The sequence below is a fragment of the Sminthopsis crassicaudata genome, chromosome 1 (assembly GCF_048593235.1).
Source record: "Sminthopsis crassicaudata isolate SCR6 chromosome 1, ASM4859323v1, whole genome shotgun sequence".
Classification (NCBI taxonomy): domain Eukaryota; kingdom Metazoa; phylum Chordata; class Mammalia; order Dasyuromorphia; family Dasyuridae; genus Sminthopsis; species Sminthopsis crassicaudata.
This window is the reverse complement of record NC_133617.1, coordinates 292,153,560-292,171,824: the sequence shown is the minus strand read 5'-3', so window position 1 is coordinate 292,171,824 and position 18,265 is coordinate 292,153,560. Positions and strand designations below refer to the sequence as shown.

Genomic DNA, 18,265 nt, shown 5'->3' with positions numbered 1-18,265 from the left:
AGAAGCCCTTGCATTATCCCACACCCATTCTCTGGGAGGATAAAAGAGGCAACATTGAGCTTGGAGAGCAGTCTGGACTGGGGAAGGACAAGAGCTGGAGGAGATTCAGAGCCAGGATTCAGGAAGAAGAAGAGGCTGGCTGGAGGCTCCAGAAGCCTCCTAAGAAACCTGCTCATAGAGGAAAAGATTATACAGAAAAGAAACCTCCTCCCAAAGAAGGATCACAACTGAGAGACGATCAGAACTTTACATTTGGTGTCCACACGTGGGGCAAGGACTTTTGCTTATCCTGACAAGAGGAGCTAGACCAGACCTTAGCAATTTGGCTCCCGAATAGGAACAGACACGGTCCTGATTCCAGTGGAAAAGCCTCCCATCCAGATCTCGGTCTCTCTGACCCAGAACCGTGAGTAACGAGGAAACTGTTAAAGATTAAGTGAGTATGCTAATAGATAAACAAGGAACTTAACTTGTTAAGGGCTAAACCAGCAATCTCTTATAGCTGAAATGGGGCAGATGTTAGCTAAATACAATCCCTTGACCTCAGCCGACTCAACCCCAGCCCCAGAGGCAGCTTCAGCTCCAGCCCATTCAGGAGTGGTACTATAGAGAGTATAATCAAGATAATTGAGGAACAGAGTTTACTTGTAACCTGGGTACAGATTGATAAACTCTTGGCTGCATTAAGACGCACATCCCCTTGGTTCTTAGAGGAAGAGAAGATAGATGTAGATAAATGGAAGCTAGTGGGATTTGAAATGAAAGAATTTCATGCAAAAAATGGGCCTCGTTCAATTTCTGCAGAAGTATTTTATATCTACAACATAGTTCAATTAGCCTTAAACTATCAAGCAAGTTGTAGGAGAAGGAAAAGTTTTAAAAATGAACAGAGGAGGAAGTGTGAGGAAAAAAAAAAAGATCAAGATCTTGCCCTAGAGCAAGAGGATTTAAATGAGGAATTAGGGTATGATTCTCTTGAAGAAGCTTCAACCCTGCCTAGAGAACAGATTATTGACGGGCCCACATCAACCCCACCTTCAGAGGTGGAGGAAGAAGGAGGAGAAGAGGCAGAAACACAAACAGAATTGCCTGTGAAGCAGCCTAAGCCTATGACAAGATTAGAAAAAGCATTGGTTAAAGCTAAGAGAGAAGGACAGGATATAAGTGATTTTATATATGCATATCCTGTGATTGAAAATATTGACTCTGTAGGTCAAAAAAGGAGAAGATATGCACCTTTAGATTGGAATAAAATTAAGGATTTGAAAAAAAGTTGTACCCTTTATGGGGCTACATCAGCTTATGTTAAAATGTTACTAGATGGTTTGTCTTATGAAGTCCTAACCCCAAATGATTGGAAATCCATAGCAAGGACATGCCTGCAACCTGGAGAAAATTTGTTATGGCTTGCGGAATTTCATGAATTTTGTAAAATCCAAGTCAGATGCAATTTGGAAATAGGAGTTAACACACAATTCACTTTTGAGCACTTGGCTGGTGAAGGTTGGTATGGAGAGAATTCAGAACAGATTAATTATACCATGACAATATATGAGCAAATTGCTAAGGCTGCAATAAAAGCTTGGGGTGTCCTCCCTGGACAGAAAGATCGGGGAGAAGCTTTCACTAAAATACAGCAAGGTCCCAATGAACCTTTTGCGGATTTTGTGGGACGTTTGCAAACTGCTGTCAAAAGAACTATTGGAGAAAATGCAGCTACAGAAATAATGACCAGACATCTGGCTAAGGAAAATGCCAATGAGATTTGCAAAAGAATTATATGAGGATTAGACAAAGTTGCTCCTTTAGAGGAGATCATAAGACACTGTGCTACAGTGGGAACAAATGCTTTTTACACCCAGACAATGATGAACGTGGAAAGACAGGGTCCCTCCTGGCAAGGGACTTCTAGAGAAACTCGGCGATGTTTTCAATGTGGAAAAATTGGACATCTAAGAGCTCAGTGTAGGTATGGAGATAGAGTGAGCAGACAGGGTGAAAGAAGACCTAAAACCCCATGTTCAAAATGCAACAGAAGACTCCATTGGGCATCAGAGTATAGAATAATTCAGGGAAATGGGATGAGGGGCCCAGGTCCAGGGCCCCAGGCAAAAAAGACTTGGGGCATGATGGCAGCTGATGTTACACCCAAAGAGCCTTTAGAAGGTCAGGATTCTGATTTGATCAACCAGCAGAAAAGCAATCACATGGCAGAAAGGGATTACCTGATAAGTGAGCCAAAAGGCAATCAGATTGCAAAAATGGATTACACTTGGGGAGAATACAGGCCTTTTAAACCAACAGGGCTGTGTCCAGTGCAAACAACTCCAATGTAATTGCCAGATGATGAGAAGAGATTTAAAAAGTGGTAAAAAGAAGGAAATTAGATAGGTTAACTGCCTGGGAGAGAGGGTTTGCTTGTATTTTAACAGACAGAAGGAAAAAAGATGAAGAAGGAAACAGGTGGCAACAAGCACCTGGAGAGAGACAGAACAAGAGAAAAACCTCAAAACAAAGAAGATCTAAGAAATATCTGACACTGAAAGAGCATGGCTAATAAGAAGACTGTTAAAGAACTTTAAAAACCAGCAGGATCATTGGATTTCCTAACACAAGATGAGACTAATGGACAAGGGACTTATGGACATTTATAAATTCTCAATTTATGATTATTTGATCATGTTATTTGTTACATACTTCTAGCACGTATTATGTTACTATGTTACTATGTGCTTATATAATTTATGTAATTATGTGTAATACCACCCATATTGATGGATTTATGTTTCAAGGTCATGACTATCCTATATTCTAAATCAAAAGAAAGGGGGAGATGTTAGGATTAGTAGGTGAGAATTCAGGTTGTCTGGACAGTGACAAGGTGAGAATTCAGGTTGTCTGGACAATTACAAGGTGAGAACTCAGGTTGACTTGACAGTTCTCTGACTCAGACCTTTGGTTCAGGCCTTTAAGGGGAGTTTACACCTTAGGAATTCTAGGAGGAGCAAGCTCATTGGTTGAAGTGGTTCTTCCCAGAAGCCCTTGGATTATCCCATGCCCATTCTCTGGGAGGATAAAAGAGGCAACATTGGGCCTGGACAAGCAGTCTGGACTGGGGAAGGACAAGAGCTGGAGGAGATTCAGAGCCAGGATTCAGGAAGAAGAGACTGGCTGGAGGCTCCAGAAGCCTCCCAAGAAACCTGCTCATAGAGGAAAAGATTATACAGAAAAGAAACCTCCTCCCAATTGAGAGACGATCAGAACTTTACAGTGCTTCACAGTAATGTGGTGTGGTGTTATTGATATCCTTATTTTATAGATGAGGAAATAGAGGCTGAGAGGAATTTAGTCACTTGCCCAGGGTAACATGATTAGAAGGGTTTGAGGCAGAATTGGAACTCGGCTCTTTCTGACCCCAGTACTGTCCATTATACCACTTGACTATTTGGCTGCTATAGTGCATAGAGAGTTGGCCCCAGAGGCAAAAAGCCTCAGGTTCAGTTCTCACAGATAGTGACTGTGTGACTCTGGATGAGTCATTTAATTTCTTGGGTCCCAGGCACTTCACCATGACTTGAAGTTACAGAGAAGATGCTGATCTGCCCTGATGGAAAAAGCATCTCACCCATAGGTCCCTATGGTCAATGAAATTACAGGTTTATTCCCCTGCTTTTCCCATCCCACCATCAAATCCTAGCTTAGAATATTCTTCTCATCTGATTTAGATCTTGATTGATATGGAAGGAAACTTTAGTGAGGCAGATTTGGGTTCCTTATAAACTAAAAGCAAAACCCCCCCAAACAAACACCCCCCCCCAAAAAAAAAAAACAAAACCTAACCCTAGCAGTCAGAGCAGTCCAGAAATTGATTAAGTAAACTCAGGAATAAGGGAGCTCTGTCACTGGCACCATTCCAACATATATAATCTTTTAAGATGGGGGCAGTGTAGTGTAGTGGGAGGAACCCTGGTTCCTGAGTCAGGTGATCTGGATTCAAATCTCAACTCTGATACTTAATTACCTGTATGGCTTAACCACCAGTAAACCCGTCCTTAGGCTTCTATTTCCTTATCTACAAAACAAAAGGATGGACCAGATGGCTTCTATCTAGGTCCTTTAGAGTTGGGGATGCTGTGAATGACAAACAATTTATATACTTTCAGTATTTATATCTATATATTTTGATTATTTTTGGATTAGATGGTCTTTAATATCTCTTCTTATTCTGAGATTCTGATCTTAGTGTAGCAGGATTTGGGTATAAAATAATGATGCTATAAAATGGCATTGATCATGGCTATGGTAAGCAGATTTTTTCTATATTCCCATCTGTTGGAGTCTCCTCTCTTGCTCAACATGCTGTTGTGTGTGTGTGATGGATGAGAGAGGAGACATCATAGTTTAAGAACTGATTTGAATTTTCTCCTATTCCTTGAATTCTTTATTCACCTTGTCTACAGGTTCTGACAATCAGATACATATACACACATATATGTATACATATATACACATATATATTATATTGTATATAGTAGAAATTATCCTTCTTCTTGCCTTCTAGCTTAAGTCTCCTATCCATACAGCCTGCCTCTTCTTTTATTCAATTTTCTTCCTCCAGAACTGTTTATGGCAACTTCCTTTAAAGGCAGCATTGCTTCTGCCATCAGAGACCACTTCAAAGCCAATTTTTACATCAAACAGCGTAATTACCCTGGTGCATATAGGACAGGCTAGAAAAAAATACTGATACCTAACAGCAGTATATGTTTATACTATCTAGTTAATAAGAGTTTCTTAAAGTCTTTTTATTCTTCTTATTATTATATATTTCCTTTATTTTTATTTTGTAGAATAAAACAAATATTTGCACATGATTGCATATGAAATTGCAAGTCTATTATATACAACTTGCTATTCCTTTTAAATATATAATGAAGTTATCATGTAAATTTCTTTCTTTTTCTTTCTTTTTCTCTCTCCCCAAAAAATCTCATTTAGAGTCTTTAAAAAAATCTATATAATGACAATAATATTTCAAAAACCCACCTCAATGTAAAATTAAGTAGAATTTTATTTGGGTTTAATATTAAATTTTCTGAACCAACTCAGTATTAATTGAAATTGGCTTTGAAACTCATGTGTGTGAGCAAGCTGAAACTTGTGTGAGCAAGTAGGTTTTAAATCAAGGCCTTTTTGACTCCAAGTATAGCAGTCTACATACTATACCACCTAAGCTATCTAATCAGGTCAGTATTTTGCTATTATGTTTAGAAGTACTGTCACTTATTTATCTTTTATTTTAATTTGGTATGATTTCTGACTTTTAACTTACTGATGATTACATACAGACAAATGATTCTCAAATGACTTTCATTTTAGCAACTAATTGTTTAAAGATACCGGGATTCAGTGTATGAATATATGCACCAGACCTAGAGAAAACTATCTTAGAAGAGACACAGAATTGGAAATGTTGAGAGATTCTTTTTCAAAATCTCTAAGAAAGAGAGAGAAATTACTGGAAAAAATAATAGATAATAATGTTGGGGGGGAGAGCAATTGAGAAAATTCAATAACTGCCAACCCACAAGATCTTCCCTATCCATTTGTCACAGATATCTTTGATAAAAATGAGAAGGGAGAATAGGTGATTTTCTGCAGTAAACTCCATCTTTATAACCACATTATCAGGTACCACAAAACTACTAGGTCTCTTCAGCAAGATCCATGACCATTCAAGAACAAAGAAAAAAAGTCCACAGAGATAAAAACAAATGAATGATGAATGTCTGCTGTCAAAATCTCGAGATATGATTTCTTGAGAGATTCATTGAATTAGTCCATCAGAACATATATCTTGATTAGAAATTACAAATGGATAACAAGTTGGCTCCAGAATTTAATAGGAAGACTATAGAAAGTTCTTTTTGCATCAAGGAATTTATTACAGCATTTTCAATGATGTCATACAACTCCCTAACAGATAAGCATCTTTTTTATCCTGAAGTGCTTGATATACATTATATTATTTGACATATCCAAATTTATTCAGTAATAGATTTCTGTTATTCCTTGAATCTGAATTTCTAAGTAATTCTGTTTTGTTTTTCAAGGGAGAAATGGTACAATTTTATTCAAATTAGAAAGAAAAAAGTGTTTGAAAAATCAATAGCACTTTACTTATAAACCAATCTATGACTAGATAGAGTGGGATTCCATTGTGTCTGCTTGTATTGACATAGTATAAATTGCTTGTGAAAAGTGGCTTTTTTTACCCAGAATTAAATTGCTTTTTTGAAGTAGCTGTTAATGTAGACATAAATAAAATTTTGCTCTGGAAAGGGAAGTAGTATTATCTTTCTGCAGCATACTTTTATGTCACACATTTTTTAAAATTACAGGTTCTCTCCTTATTGAAATCTGATTATCATTACATGTGAAGTTCAATATAGACCATACTTCTTTAAAACTGATAGTTAAGTATAATTAGCCAAGACAAATTACAGTGAGAACCCTGAAAACATATCAAAAATCTCTGAAGCCAATGTACCAAGGTACAATTAGAAAACAGCCATTTCTCATATAAACACATACATACAAATTACAGCTCTCTTAAACTGGCTTCCCACTACTTACCAAATAAAGTTCAAGCTCCTTAAGCCTGGCATTTAAGGCCCTCCTGAATTTATTCTTAATGTCTGTTTCCAACCTTATTTCTCCAAAAAGTGGTTTGTAAATTATTAAGCTCTTAATGCTACTTCTGTTCTCAGAAACTCTACTCCAGTCAAATAGATCCCACAATGATCCCCTTGAATTTGCCTTGAGGATTCCTTCCTTCCAGTCTTCCTTGATAACTTTTAGCCTTCCTAATAATTAGTCTAATTTTTAAAGTCCAGTTCATGTTTGTTGCCTGCATGAAACTTTTCTTGATTTCACTCTCCTTCTTTCCCACTTTCATAGTCATCATAGCACTGATCAATACTCCTTGAAAGCACTTAAAATATAATTAAATATCTTCGTGTTTTGTGTTTCTGTCTTAGCTCTCTACTAGACTGCATGCTCTACAAAGATATTTTATTGTCCCCAATTGTTGTAACCCCCCCAGCACTTAGCATACAATAGGTTTCTCACGTGTTGTTATTTCTGTTGATTAATTTTGGACATTTTGCTCTAGAATTCCAAGTTTCCTTCGAGGATCAGCTCACAAGAAGGCTTTGCTGATTTCCCCCAGGACCTTTTCGCCCCAAAGTGCCTTGTATTTGTTTTGAACAAAACTATTTTGTATCTACAAAATATATGTTTGTTTCTTTTTACTTCTTGGCAATATTCTCAATAATTTGGCAGCCTTTCCTGGAAGTTTTAACTATTTTCTCCCAAAACTTCCCCAGTCCCCAGGGCCTACTATTTTCTGATTGGTATGTCTGCTTCACATGACCCCATTTCAGGCTGATCCCAGCCATTTACTTCATTCCCTAATCCCCAGGCCATCTGCTTGATGAATTAACTGGTTTAACTTTTGTTGCTTAGAACTTAATTCCTCCTTCCTCTTTCTACCTCCTCACCCCCAAATACCCAGTGTTCTTTAATGTATAATTGTTTCCATCTATTATAACGATCTCTTTGGAGATGAGGATTCCCTTTTATTTCTGTATTTGTAGTCCCTATACTTAGTATAATCAATCAACAGACATTTAGCATGGGCCAAGGACTGTGCTATGGACACTAGAGATTGAAAGAAAAAAAAGGAAAAAAAAGTCCTTGTTTTAGGGGAACTTATATCCTTATGAAAGGAGACAACATGTCATACAACAACATACATACAGGTTAGAAATTACAATAATCTTAGAAGGAATTTAATAATAGCTTCTTGTTATTCAGTAGTTTTGAATTATGTTGGATTCTTCATGACTCCATTTGGGGTTTTCATAGCAATGATATTAGAGTAGCTTGTCATTGCCTTTTCCAGCTCATTTTACAAATGGGGAAATGGAGGTGGATAGAGTCATGTATCTATGAAATATCTGGGGCTAGATTTGAACTCAGGGAAATGAATCTTCCTGACTCTAGATCTAGCATTCAATCCATTGCAGCACCTAGTTTAACTTGTACTGAAATCTGAGTCTCCAATATCTACAGAATTCCTTCTGTACTACCAGGTTAGTAATGTGTCAGAAAAGGAAATGAAGTTAGTCTTGTACAACTTATTCTTAATGAACCTCCATTAAGGTTTTAATGAATTTCCATTAGGGGTTCATTAAGTTAGAAGTACTTTGAAAGATGTAGTGAATTTACCTCTGATGAAGGTAGGGGTCAGTAAGCACCAGGAGCCAAGTTCCAGTATGTAGGGTCTCTATACAATCATCTGCAGCCATTGGTCTGGCACATTGCCTTGTCTACCAGTATCTGTGAAGAAGACAGAAGTTTGTATTTATGATAAAGAAAAAAAGTAAGACATATACAAGGAACATACAAAGAATTGGCCCAGCATTGTTCTTCTCAGCTATATACTTGACACCATCAGAAGTGAACTTTGTTATCTCTGGGGAAAAAAAATGTGGATTTGGGGTTTGTTAAAACCCAAATAAAAGAAACTATCCCATTTGCTGCTAGAAAACTTTCCACTGGGGACTAATTTCATCTAATTCCATTGCATTTGACAAATTAGTAAAAGAAAGTTTTGTGGCTAATTTCTTTTTTAATGGAATTGTGTTTTTCCAATTAACAAGCGTTATTTTCTCTTTTGCCCCTTTTCATTTTGTTCCCAGGACAATTAAAAAAGAAAAGGAAGCCACTATAGCAGATATATGCAATGCATAATATGTGGACTTAAAACAAAACTAATTCCTACACTGGCCATGTATAAAAATAAAAATGTATGCTTCATTCTGCATTTCACGTTCATCACCTGTTTGACAGAAGGTGGTGCACATTTCTCTTTTTGTTATTATTCAGTCATGTTCGACTTTTCATGACTCTGTGGACCGATGAGGTTTTCCAATTCCTCTTCCACTTTTATGCAGGCTGGGGGGAAGTGACATGCCCAGGGTCGCATAACTAGTCAATGTCTGAAATCACATTTGAACTCAGGTTTTATTGAGTGCAGACCCAGGGCTTTATATACTGTACCATATAGCTGCCCCATGCTTTCCTATTTAGTTCTCTGGAATCATGAATTATCATTGCATAAATGTTCTCCTAATTTTATTCACTTCACTCTTCATTAGTTCATAGAAGTCACTCTAGTCTCCTTTGAAACATTATTTCTTATGACACAATAATTTTCTATTTTATTCAATTACCTATTTTATTCAATTCATTTAGTTTCTATTTTTCTTACTATGAATAAAACCATTATAAATATTTTTGTTCATATGCTTTGATCTCTTTGGAGCATAAGCCTCATAGTTTGGTTGGATAAAGAGAATACAAAGTTCGTTTTTAGTTACTTGCTATTTTTTGATGTATTTGTTGAATATTTCCCAATTATTTATATTTATATGTGTGTGTATTTAAATTTACATTTCAAAAAATTGAGGTCCATTTTGTCTCCCTCTGGCCCTTGAGAAGGCAAGCAATATATTGAATATATATGTGAAATCATGTAAAACATTTTCATGTTAGCAGTCTTGCAAAAGAAAACACACATATACACAGACAAAAGAAAGTAAGAAAAGCAGGCTTTCAATCATTACTCACCATTCATCAGATCTCTCTCTGGAGCATTTTTCATCTTGAATCCTTTGGAATTGTCTTTGATTTTTGTCTTGACCAGAGTAGTCAAGTCTTTTTTAGTTGATCATTGTAGTTTCTTATTATTTCAAAATCCTGTTGTTTCATTGACTCTTCTATTTGCTTCTCTGAGCCTTGGGTTTTCTTATCTATAAAATCTGTCTAAGATAATAGGAAAAGATAATGATGAATATTAGAGGGGATATGAAAAAATTGGGACACTAATACATGGTTGGTGGAGTTGATCCAACCATTCTGGAAAGCAATATGGAACTATGCCCAAAAAGCTATCAAACTTTGATTCAGCACTGCCTCCGATGGGACATAAAAAGAGATCATAAAAAAGGGAAAAGGGCCCACAGTGCAAAAATGTTTGTGGTAGCCCTTTTTGTAGTGGAAAGGGACTAGAAACTGAGTTGATGCTCATCAGTTGGGGAATGGCTGAATAAATTATGGTATGTAAATGTTATAGAATATTATTGTTCTGTAAAAAATGACCAGCAGGATGATTTCAGAGAGATCTGGAGAGACATCAACTGATGCTGAATGAAATAAGCAGAACGGGGAGATGATTGTACATAGCAACAAGTTATATGATGATCAGTTCTGACAGACATAGCTTTTTTCAACAACGAAGTGATTCAGGCCAGTTCCAATAGTTTTATGATGAAGAGAGCCATCTGCACTCAGAGAGAGGCCTGGGGGGACTGAGTGTGGATCACAACATAGTGTTTTCACTTTTGTTGTTTGCTTGCTTTTTGTTTTCCTTCTAATTTTTTCCCCTTTTTGATCTGATTTTTCTTGTACAGCATGATATTTGTGGAAATATGTAGAGAAGAATTGCACAAGTTCAACATATATTAGATTACCTGCCATCTAGGGGAGGGAATTGGGGGGAAGGGAAAGAGAAAAATTTGGAACACAAGGGTGAATGTTGAAAACTATCTATGCATATGTTTTGAAAATAAAAACTTGAATAAAAAAGAAAAAAAAGAAATATTTGCACCATGATTCATGAGATTATATATGTAAGGTAGAATGGTATATGTATGACAGCCCATACCTTCAAAGATTTTAATTAGTTAGGGCCAAAAATCCTTGTGGTCTAGATAAAAGCTTCTTAAATTGTGGCTTGTGACTGAATGTGAGGGTGAGAAAATTGTGTTTTATTATCAGTAAATGTTTGATTTGTGTATACCTGGAATCATGGATAAATTTCTCAAATGAAAAAGGATTGCATGGAAAGTTTAAGAAGCCCTCATCTAAATGAAGAACTTCAAGTTTTTCCTTCTCATTTAATGTATTTTTTTCCCCAATTTCATGTAAAGAGAGTTTTCAACATAAATTTGAAATTCAGGATCTTATAAAATTATTCTTTTTATTTCCCTCTCCTTTCTTCCCTTCCCCAAGCAGCAAGCAAATATGATATAGGTTTTATATGTGTGTGTGTGTATGAAAAAAAATAAATATATGTATGGAAAAATATATGCATATATACACACATATATAATATTTCCATATTAGTCATCTTGTGAAAGAATAATTAAAACAAGAGGGGAAAACCATGAGAAAAAAAATTTAAATGAAAACAGTATGCTTTAATCTGCATTCAATCTCCATAGTTCTTTGGATGTGGAGAGCATTTTCTATGATAAGTCTTTTGGAAGGGTCTTGGATCATTATATTGCTGAGAAAAGCTAAGTATCATAATTGATCATCACACAATATTGCTGTTACAGTGTATAGTAAGACCTTAAATGTTGAAGTGTCACCTTTTATATAAAGTCTTTCTTAACCTGCACTACCCGTAACTGCTAATGCCCTCCTTCCAAACTACCATGAATTTATTTAATTACATTGTGTTTTTTCTGTTATATTTATATATGTTATTATCTCCTCCATTAGATTGTAAGTTTCTTGAAAATAGAAATTATTTCCTTTTTTATTTGTATCCCTAGTACCTGGCACATAGTTGGCATTTAAATATTTATTGATTGTACTAATGCCAGAAAAATTATTTACAGGTAACTCACATGTTCATTCATATGAAAGTTTTGTCTATTACATGAGATTTTAATCTATAAATGTAATTATCTTTTTTTGAGAAGAGAAAACATATGTTGCCTCTGATATAAACAGTTATCCCTTCAACATTGCTACTCTCCCCATCAGTTTCAATATATTGTTCAGCTGAAGAAATTAAATGGGAGTGATGATCAACTGTGACAGACTTAGTTCTTCTCAGCAACACAGTAATCCAAGACTTGTATCTAATGGACTTAGGTTGTTTTTTTTTTTAAAGAAATTAAGTGAGAATTTGTGAGAAGTTTTGCAGAAGCCACAGATGACACAGGAAGACCAATGGAGAAACTAAAGCTTATGACCAAATAATTAGCCCAAATTTTACAATAAACACCCCATGAAAGTAAAAAACAGCAGACTTCTTCACTGATATGAAGGAAGGGCCAAAAAATCTCATGCAGATTTTCCAAAATTGGTGGTGGGGTATAAAGTCCTGTTGTCTCCAGAAACTGCTGATTGCTCTCTGGGAGGAGATCTGCTGTCTCAACTCAATCTCTCGGCCACCAACTCTGACCTCAAGTAGAGACTCCTCTCCCTTGCTCAATGTTGCCTCCTTTTTCCTCCCAAATTATGAATAACTCAGGGGCTTCTGGGAAAAAGTACTTCAACCAATGAACTTGCTCCTCCTAAGCATGTAAGCTCCTCCCCAGAAGTTCAAAGGGGCAAAACAACCCCCAAAGGCCGGAACTAGAGAATTGTTAAGTACTGACTTAGCACTTAGTAAGAATCTAATATCTCTTTATCTCATTAGCACTTAGTAAGAACCTAACAGTGGGGGTGTGGGAAAAGGGGAAGGGAAGGGTACTGAGTCTTTGACCCAGCAATGTGGAAGGGATAAGTGCCTGTGTGACCTGGGACATGACACTTAATGTTAATGCTTTAAGGCTGCAACTTGCAGAGAAGTTGCCTATTTGTAGGTAAAAGGAATTTCCTCAAAGGGAAGTTCTCTATATCAATCAAATCCCAGGTCCTATGTAGGAAATAGGAAAGTCCATTTTCCTGTTTCCTACTTATTATTTACTTATACATAGAATACTTCTTAATTGTTTTGAGACTGAAGTAGAGAAACTGGGACTGGGACCATGGTTGTCACCCGTGAAAGGTGTTAATGCTATAAGATATGCAAGAGTCATTTAGTGCCAGATGTCCAAAGTACTAAATACACAAATTCTCTTAAGAAAAAAAAATCTGTTATTAAAAATGGACATACGAAGTCATATTAACATGAGCATATGTAGTAATGTGTCTGGTGCAACAGCTCCCAAGATATCTAGCTAATTTTCCTTTCTCATTACCAGTACAAATAGAGTTTTCTCTTCTAAAGATTGTATCTTTAGAATTTAGCATTACTGCCAAGTTATACTCTGTGACACAGTTAAATGTTGAAAACACAATTTTATTACAAGAAAAGGGGCACAGTGCGTTCGGAGTAATATGCAGACTGAGTCAATTACATATATACAATCTGGCCCAAGTTCATAAATGATTTTGCCAATTGTTTCCTGTCTTACTTCCTACTTCAAATCAGACTTGCTCTTGTAATTTTTCTGGCTCCTGAGAAAATCTTTCTATTGGGTCTTATTAAGGGGCTATGCTTTAGTTTCTGGTTGAAACTATTCTGCTCAATTTAGGGACTTCTCTAGATTTTTTTTTAAATCAGGTTTCCTTTTTCCTAGGCAAATAGTTCCCAGAGTTCCATCTCCCCATTTTCACTGCTGTTCCAAAGCTTCTTCCTATTTTTTCTGTTTTTTAAAAGCCTCCAAATTGTCCTTAACTTTACTCTTTCAAGTAAAACACCAGACATCTTATCTTATATTCCCAAGCCACATGTGCCTACAATGTATTATACTTCCCCATATGCATCTTCAAAATAAATATTAATATATCTAAAACTCAATTACTTGTTGATCTCTTGAACTCAGTTAGATTAAGGCTACCAATTGTTATTTATGAGCTAAGAGGAATTTTGCCATACCATTACCTATCTTGCTTTTTACCACCCCCCTGAGGGTTTTATGCAGATTTCCTTACCTTGACTGCTTCTAAACACCCAGTGTTAGTTACCATAGCAACACCTGTTGACTTCAGAAAAAAGAAAATGTTATAGAAACTGATGCTACCCCTGTTGTTCCCAGTGTATAACAGTCCAGTGGGTATTCAGGAACCCTTCAATGCTTTTTCTTTCTAGTTCTGAAATCCATTTCCCTCTTTGGCATGGACTCATGCAGAAACTGCTTGATGATGTTGCAAGCTTATTGTGACTCAGTGTCATGGGTTTATCTCTTTCTGAATTGCTCATTTATAACAGTTTTAACAAAAAATATCTTTTATCCATAGAGTCCAAAGTCTTTTTGCTTTCTTCTCTCCATGCTTTTGTTTCTCCATACTTCTTTTTCTCTCATACTTTCCATTTTCTCTCTTCCTCCACCCTTACCTAGTCTGGGTTTTCCCTTCCTCATAATCTCTAGGAACTTGAAAGATTTCCTTTTTACAGATGGGAAAATAGAGGCAGAGAGTAGAACATGTAATAAATAACTAAAGGTTTCCCAGTTGTGCAATTCAGATCTTCCAGTGACCCTACAAAATAGGATTTAGAGTAAGAGGTTGAGAGTTTGAAATCTTTTATTTACTATTTGTGACTCTGAACAAATTACTTCTTTTATATGAGATTCATATTCCTCATTTGCAAAATGAGGAAACTGGACAAGATAGTCCCCCAAAGACCCTTGGTCCCTATACACTATTAATATGAATAGTTGATTAGCTTTCTAGTGAGATAAAACGCATCTGAAGGAAAGTGCAACTTGATCAGCACGAATCTGTCTCACTTCAAAAGGGAACTCAGATCACATGTCCTATTGATAGAGGATCAGTGTGATCAACTATATTCCAAATGACAGTATATTGATAGTAACAGGACATACATTCCAGAGGACTGAACTGTTTTCCAGATTAGTTACCATTTTGAGGCTACTGTAGATACCAAGATTTGCCTTTTAAAATTTGTTTAAGATCACTAAGGTTTCAAAAAACTTCAGGAATTATATTCTTAGGGTTTCTTACTTTTATTTGGATAAATCCAAATCCTTTAGAAACCTTTCAACAAATTTTTTTTAATCTCCCTTCCCATTGCTTCTTCTTTCTCCATTTAACTTTAAAATTCTGTGTCTCATGTATTCTAATGCCTGATAATTTGGTGTAACGCATGTTACAGACAATACCCATTCTCTAGAATTCTAGTTTTTCTAAAATTCTAGAAAGAATTTTGTGCTAAATCACATAATATTTCCCATGATAAGTTTCTTTATTTATCATGTAATTGAACAAGGACTATGGGCTTTATTACAATAATCTAATTGAGAAAAAATGTGTTGAATTCATATTATATTTGGGATACTGTGCCAGGCTCTAAAGATAGAAAAATGAAATAGTCTTTGAATTTGAAAAGCTTGTTCTAATGAAAGAGGTAATAATACATCATACGAAGATGTAAGCATAACACAAGTTATGGAATAGAGGAGTAAAGGAGGGGTCAGACAATATTTTAGGAATGTTTAAGGAGAATACCACTTGTATCTGGAAGGATAAAGACTACACAGAAGAGATAGTCCTTGAATTGGTCCTTAATGTCCAAAGGAGTCATCCACATAATAATTGAATACATGGGATTTGATAAGACTACCAAAGAAAACAATAGAAAAGAAATGACAAAAATGAGAAAAGCAGTTATCCCAGGACTAAATCTTGAGAATGTTTTGGTGGTGGAAAGTGAATATTGGTTCCTCCAAAAGGAACAGCACTGCTAGTACAGATAAAACAAGAAGAAACTGATGTCATGGAAACCAAGGCAGAAACAACTTTACAGGAAATGAATAAGATTATCTATGCAAGGTTAAGAAAGAAGAGAACTGAGAAAAGCAATTAGCCCCACTGATTGGGGTGAAAGGCTCAAAAAATAATCACGACTATGAAGAAATATTTAGTGTCTTATTTTTAAAAATACACGAAGAGAATAACATGGGAAGACTTTATATGAATTGATGCTGCTACTATTCAGTCTTGTTGGATTTTTGATGACACCATTAGGGGGGTGTTTCTTGGCAAGGATATTGGAGTGGTTTGTTATTTCCTTCTGAAGCTCATTTTGGCAGATGAGGAAAATGAGGCAAAGTTAAATGACTTGCACAGGATTATATAGCTGGTAATGCCTGAAGCTGTAGTTGACTTCAAGATGTCTGACTCCAAGTCTAAAGTTTTGTCTACTGCATTACCCAATTGCATATGAATTGATGTAGACTGAGGTAAACAGAACTGGGGGAAAAATTTATTACAGCAGTGTAAAGAACAACAAAAAGAACATTGTATAATTTCAGTGACCATGCTGGAGAAGAGTTGAAAAAAAATTCCCCCCAGAGGCAGAGAAATTGTGGATATGGGATATTAACACATACTTGTCAGAAATGGTTGATGTGTTATGATGGTTTTGCTGACCTGCCTTTTTTTTTATCTTTTATGTTCTTTGTTACAAAGAATGACTGGTTAGACTGGGGAACAAGAATAGATGTGTTCAGAAATTAAGGTGATGTTAAAACAAAAGATACCAATAAAAAAAAAAAAGATAGACAAGGGCAGTAATTCAGAGCTCAGCAGCAGCCTTTAGAAGAGCAATTTCAGTCAAGTGGTCTATTTGAAAGCCAGATTGCAAGAGGTTAAGCAATGATTGAATGGTGGGGAAATGAAGGCAGTAATTACAGACTTGTTTTCTAGGAGTTTAGTAATGAAAAGAAGTAGAAAATTGTTACCGAAATTGTATCATAGATTTAGAGCAAGAAGGAAGCTGAGGGGTTACCTAGTTCTATTCCTTTATTTTATGATTGAAGGAAATAAGGTCCTGAGAGTGTGGGATTTGGTAAAATCATATAAGAAATAAGGAACAGAACCAGGTTTCAAATCCTGGAATTTTAACTGCAAATAAGCATCTGTTCTACTTTATCCCAGTAGTGAGAAGGTATAATCATACTAAGGATTTTTGTTTGCTTATTAGTTTGGGTTTTTTAAGAATAATAAAAAGTGACATAGAAAATGGCAAATAAAAGTCACATACACTATGAGCTTTTAGATGAGAAAATGTTTTGAGGTTTAGATTAATGAAAATGATGAAGGATGACCTTGATTTATTTGGCAGTTATTATTATCTACCTCATATCCCCTACTTTGTGCCACAGAGGATCCACCTAGGGAATATCTTCAGCAAAAATACATTCACATCAGTATTCTATTTAAACTTGGCACCTCTCCTGTCTTACCTGTTGTTGTTTTGTCATTTTTCGAACATGTACCTGTCTTCCTGACTTTTTTTGAGGTTTTTTTGACAAAGATACTGGAGTGGTTTGGCATTTCCTTCTCCACCTCATTTTACTGATGAGGAAACTGAGGCAGGCAGGATTAAGTGACTTGCCTTTAGGTCACACAGCTATTGAGTGTCTGAGACCTGATTTGAATTCAAAAATGCAAGCAAGAGGCTTGGCACCCTACTCACCATGCCACAGGTCCCTCTCCAACCTTACCTGTTATTATGCCTCGTAGGCTACTCAAGTATTGTGAACTGACTGTAGTATTATAATCCCCTTTGTCTTCCCTCCAATTTACTTCATTCCCTCCCCCAGGAACCCTTGAAAGCTAAGACCTCATCTAGCACCCTGGATGGGAATAATAGCCATCATTTATATAGGACTTTGCATCCAGAAAAAGAACTAAGGAGATTGAATGTAAATCAACAAATGCTATGTCCATTTCTTTTTTCTGTTTTTGTTTTTTTTTAATCTCTCCCATGGTTTTTCCCTTTTGCTCTGATTATTCTCTCCCAACATGATTCATAAAGCAATGGGTATTAAAAATAAATAAATTTTAAAAATTTATATAGGATTTTGTTTTGCCAGACATTTTACTTATGTTAAATAAATTGATCTTCAGTGGGAATGGTCCTCCTACTTCCAATCTACCCCCCATAAATGCCGCCTAACAAACCTCCAGAAATCCTCGAGATTCCTATCCTGGAGTGGAAACAAGGACATGGCTATTCTTTTCATTTGATGAGTTAGATTTCCATCTCACTGGGTGATTCCTATAAGGCTTGTGTCCTAAAATCCTAAAGTCTTACCATTTACCCTTCAGACCGCTGGGCAATAAGTACAGTCTCATCTGCTAAGGCATCCTAAAGATCCTTGGGTCTTGTTCTCTGCCTTTCACCTGAACACTTTTATAGTTATGAGCTTCTTGTCTCATTTTTTAAATTGTTTTTTGTTTTATTTATATCTGTAGCACTTAGTACAGTGCTTCTCACATAGTCAACACTTAATAAATGCCTATTCATTCATTCATTCATGTCTGTAGGCACAAAGGGTGGTTATTATAGGCCAGGGGTAGAAGAGACAGTACTGCTGGTGACTCTTGG

General features: G+C 36.1%; 2 protein-coding genes across 3 annotated transcripts in view; both read left to right on the top strand.

Moving 5' to 3' along the window:
* Positions 1–18,265, top strand: part of PAG1 (phosphoprotein membrane anchor with glycosphingolipid microdomains 1) — a 220,375-nt gene that overhangs the window by 98,528 nt on the left and 103,582 nt on the right. The window lies entirely within an intron of this gene.
* Positions 413–3,812, top strand: LOC141549420 (igE-binding protein-like). The gene is made up of 2 exons (XM_074278961.1): positions 413–2,861; positions 2,894–3,812. Exon 1 carries the CDS (start codon positions 759–761, stop codon positions 1,782–1,784), a length of 1,026 nt encoding a protein of 341 aa, XP_074135062.1. The 5' UTR covers positions 413–758; the 3' UTR covers positions 1,785–2,861; positions 2,894–3,812.

Excerpts from the sequence above, each read along its gene's own strand:
- LOC141549420 (XM_074278961.1), top strand. The coding sequence starts at position 759 with ATGAAAGAATTTCATGCAAAAAATGGGCCTCGTTCAATTTCTGCAGAA.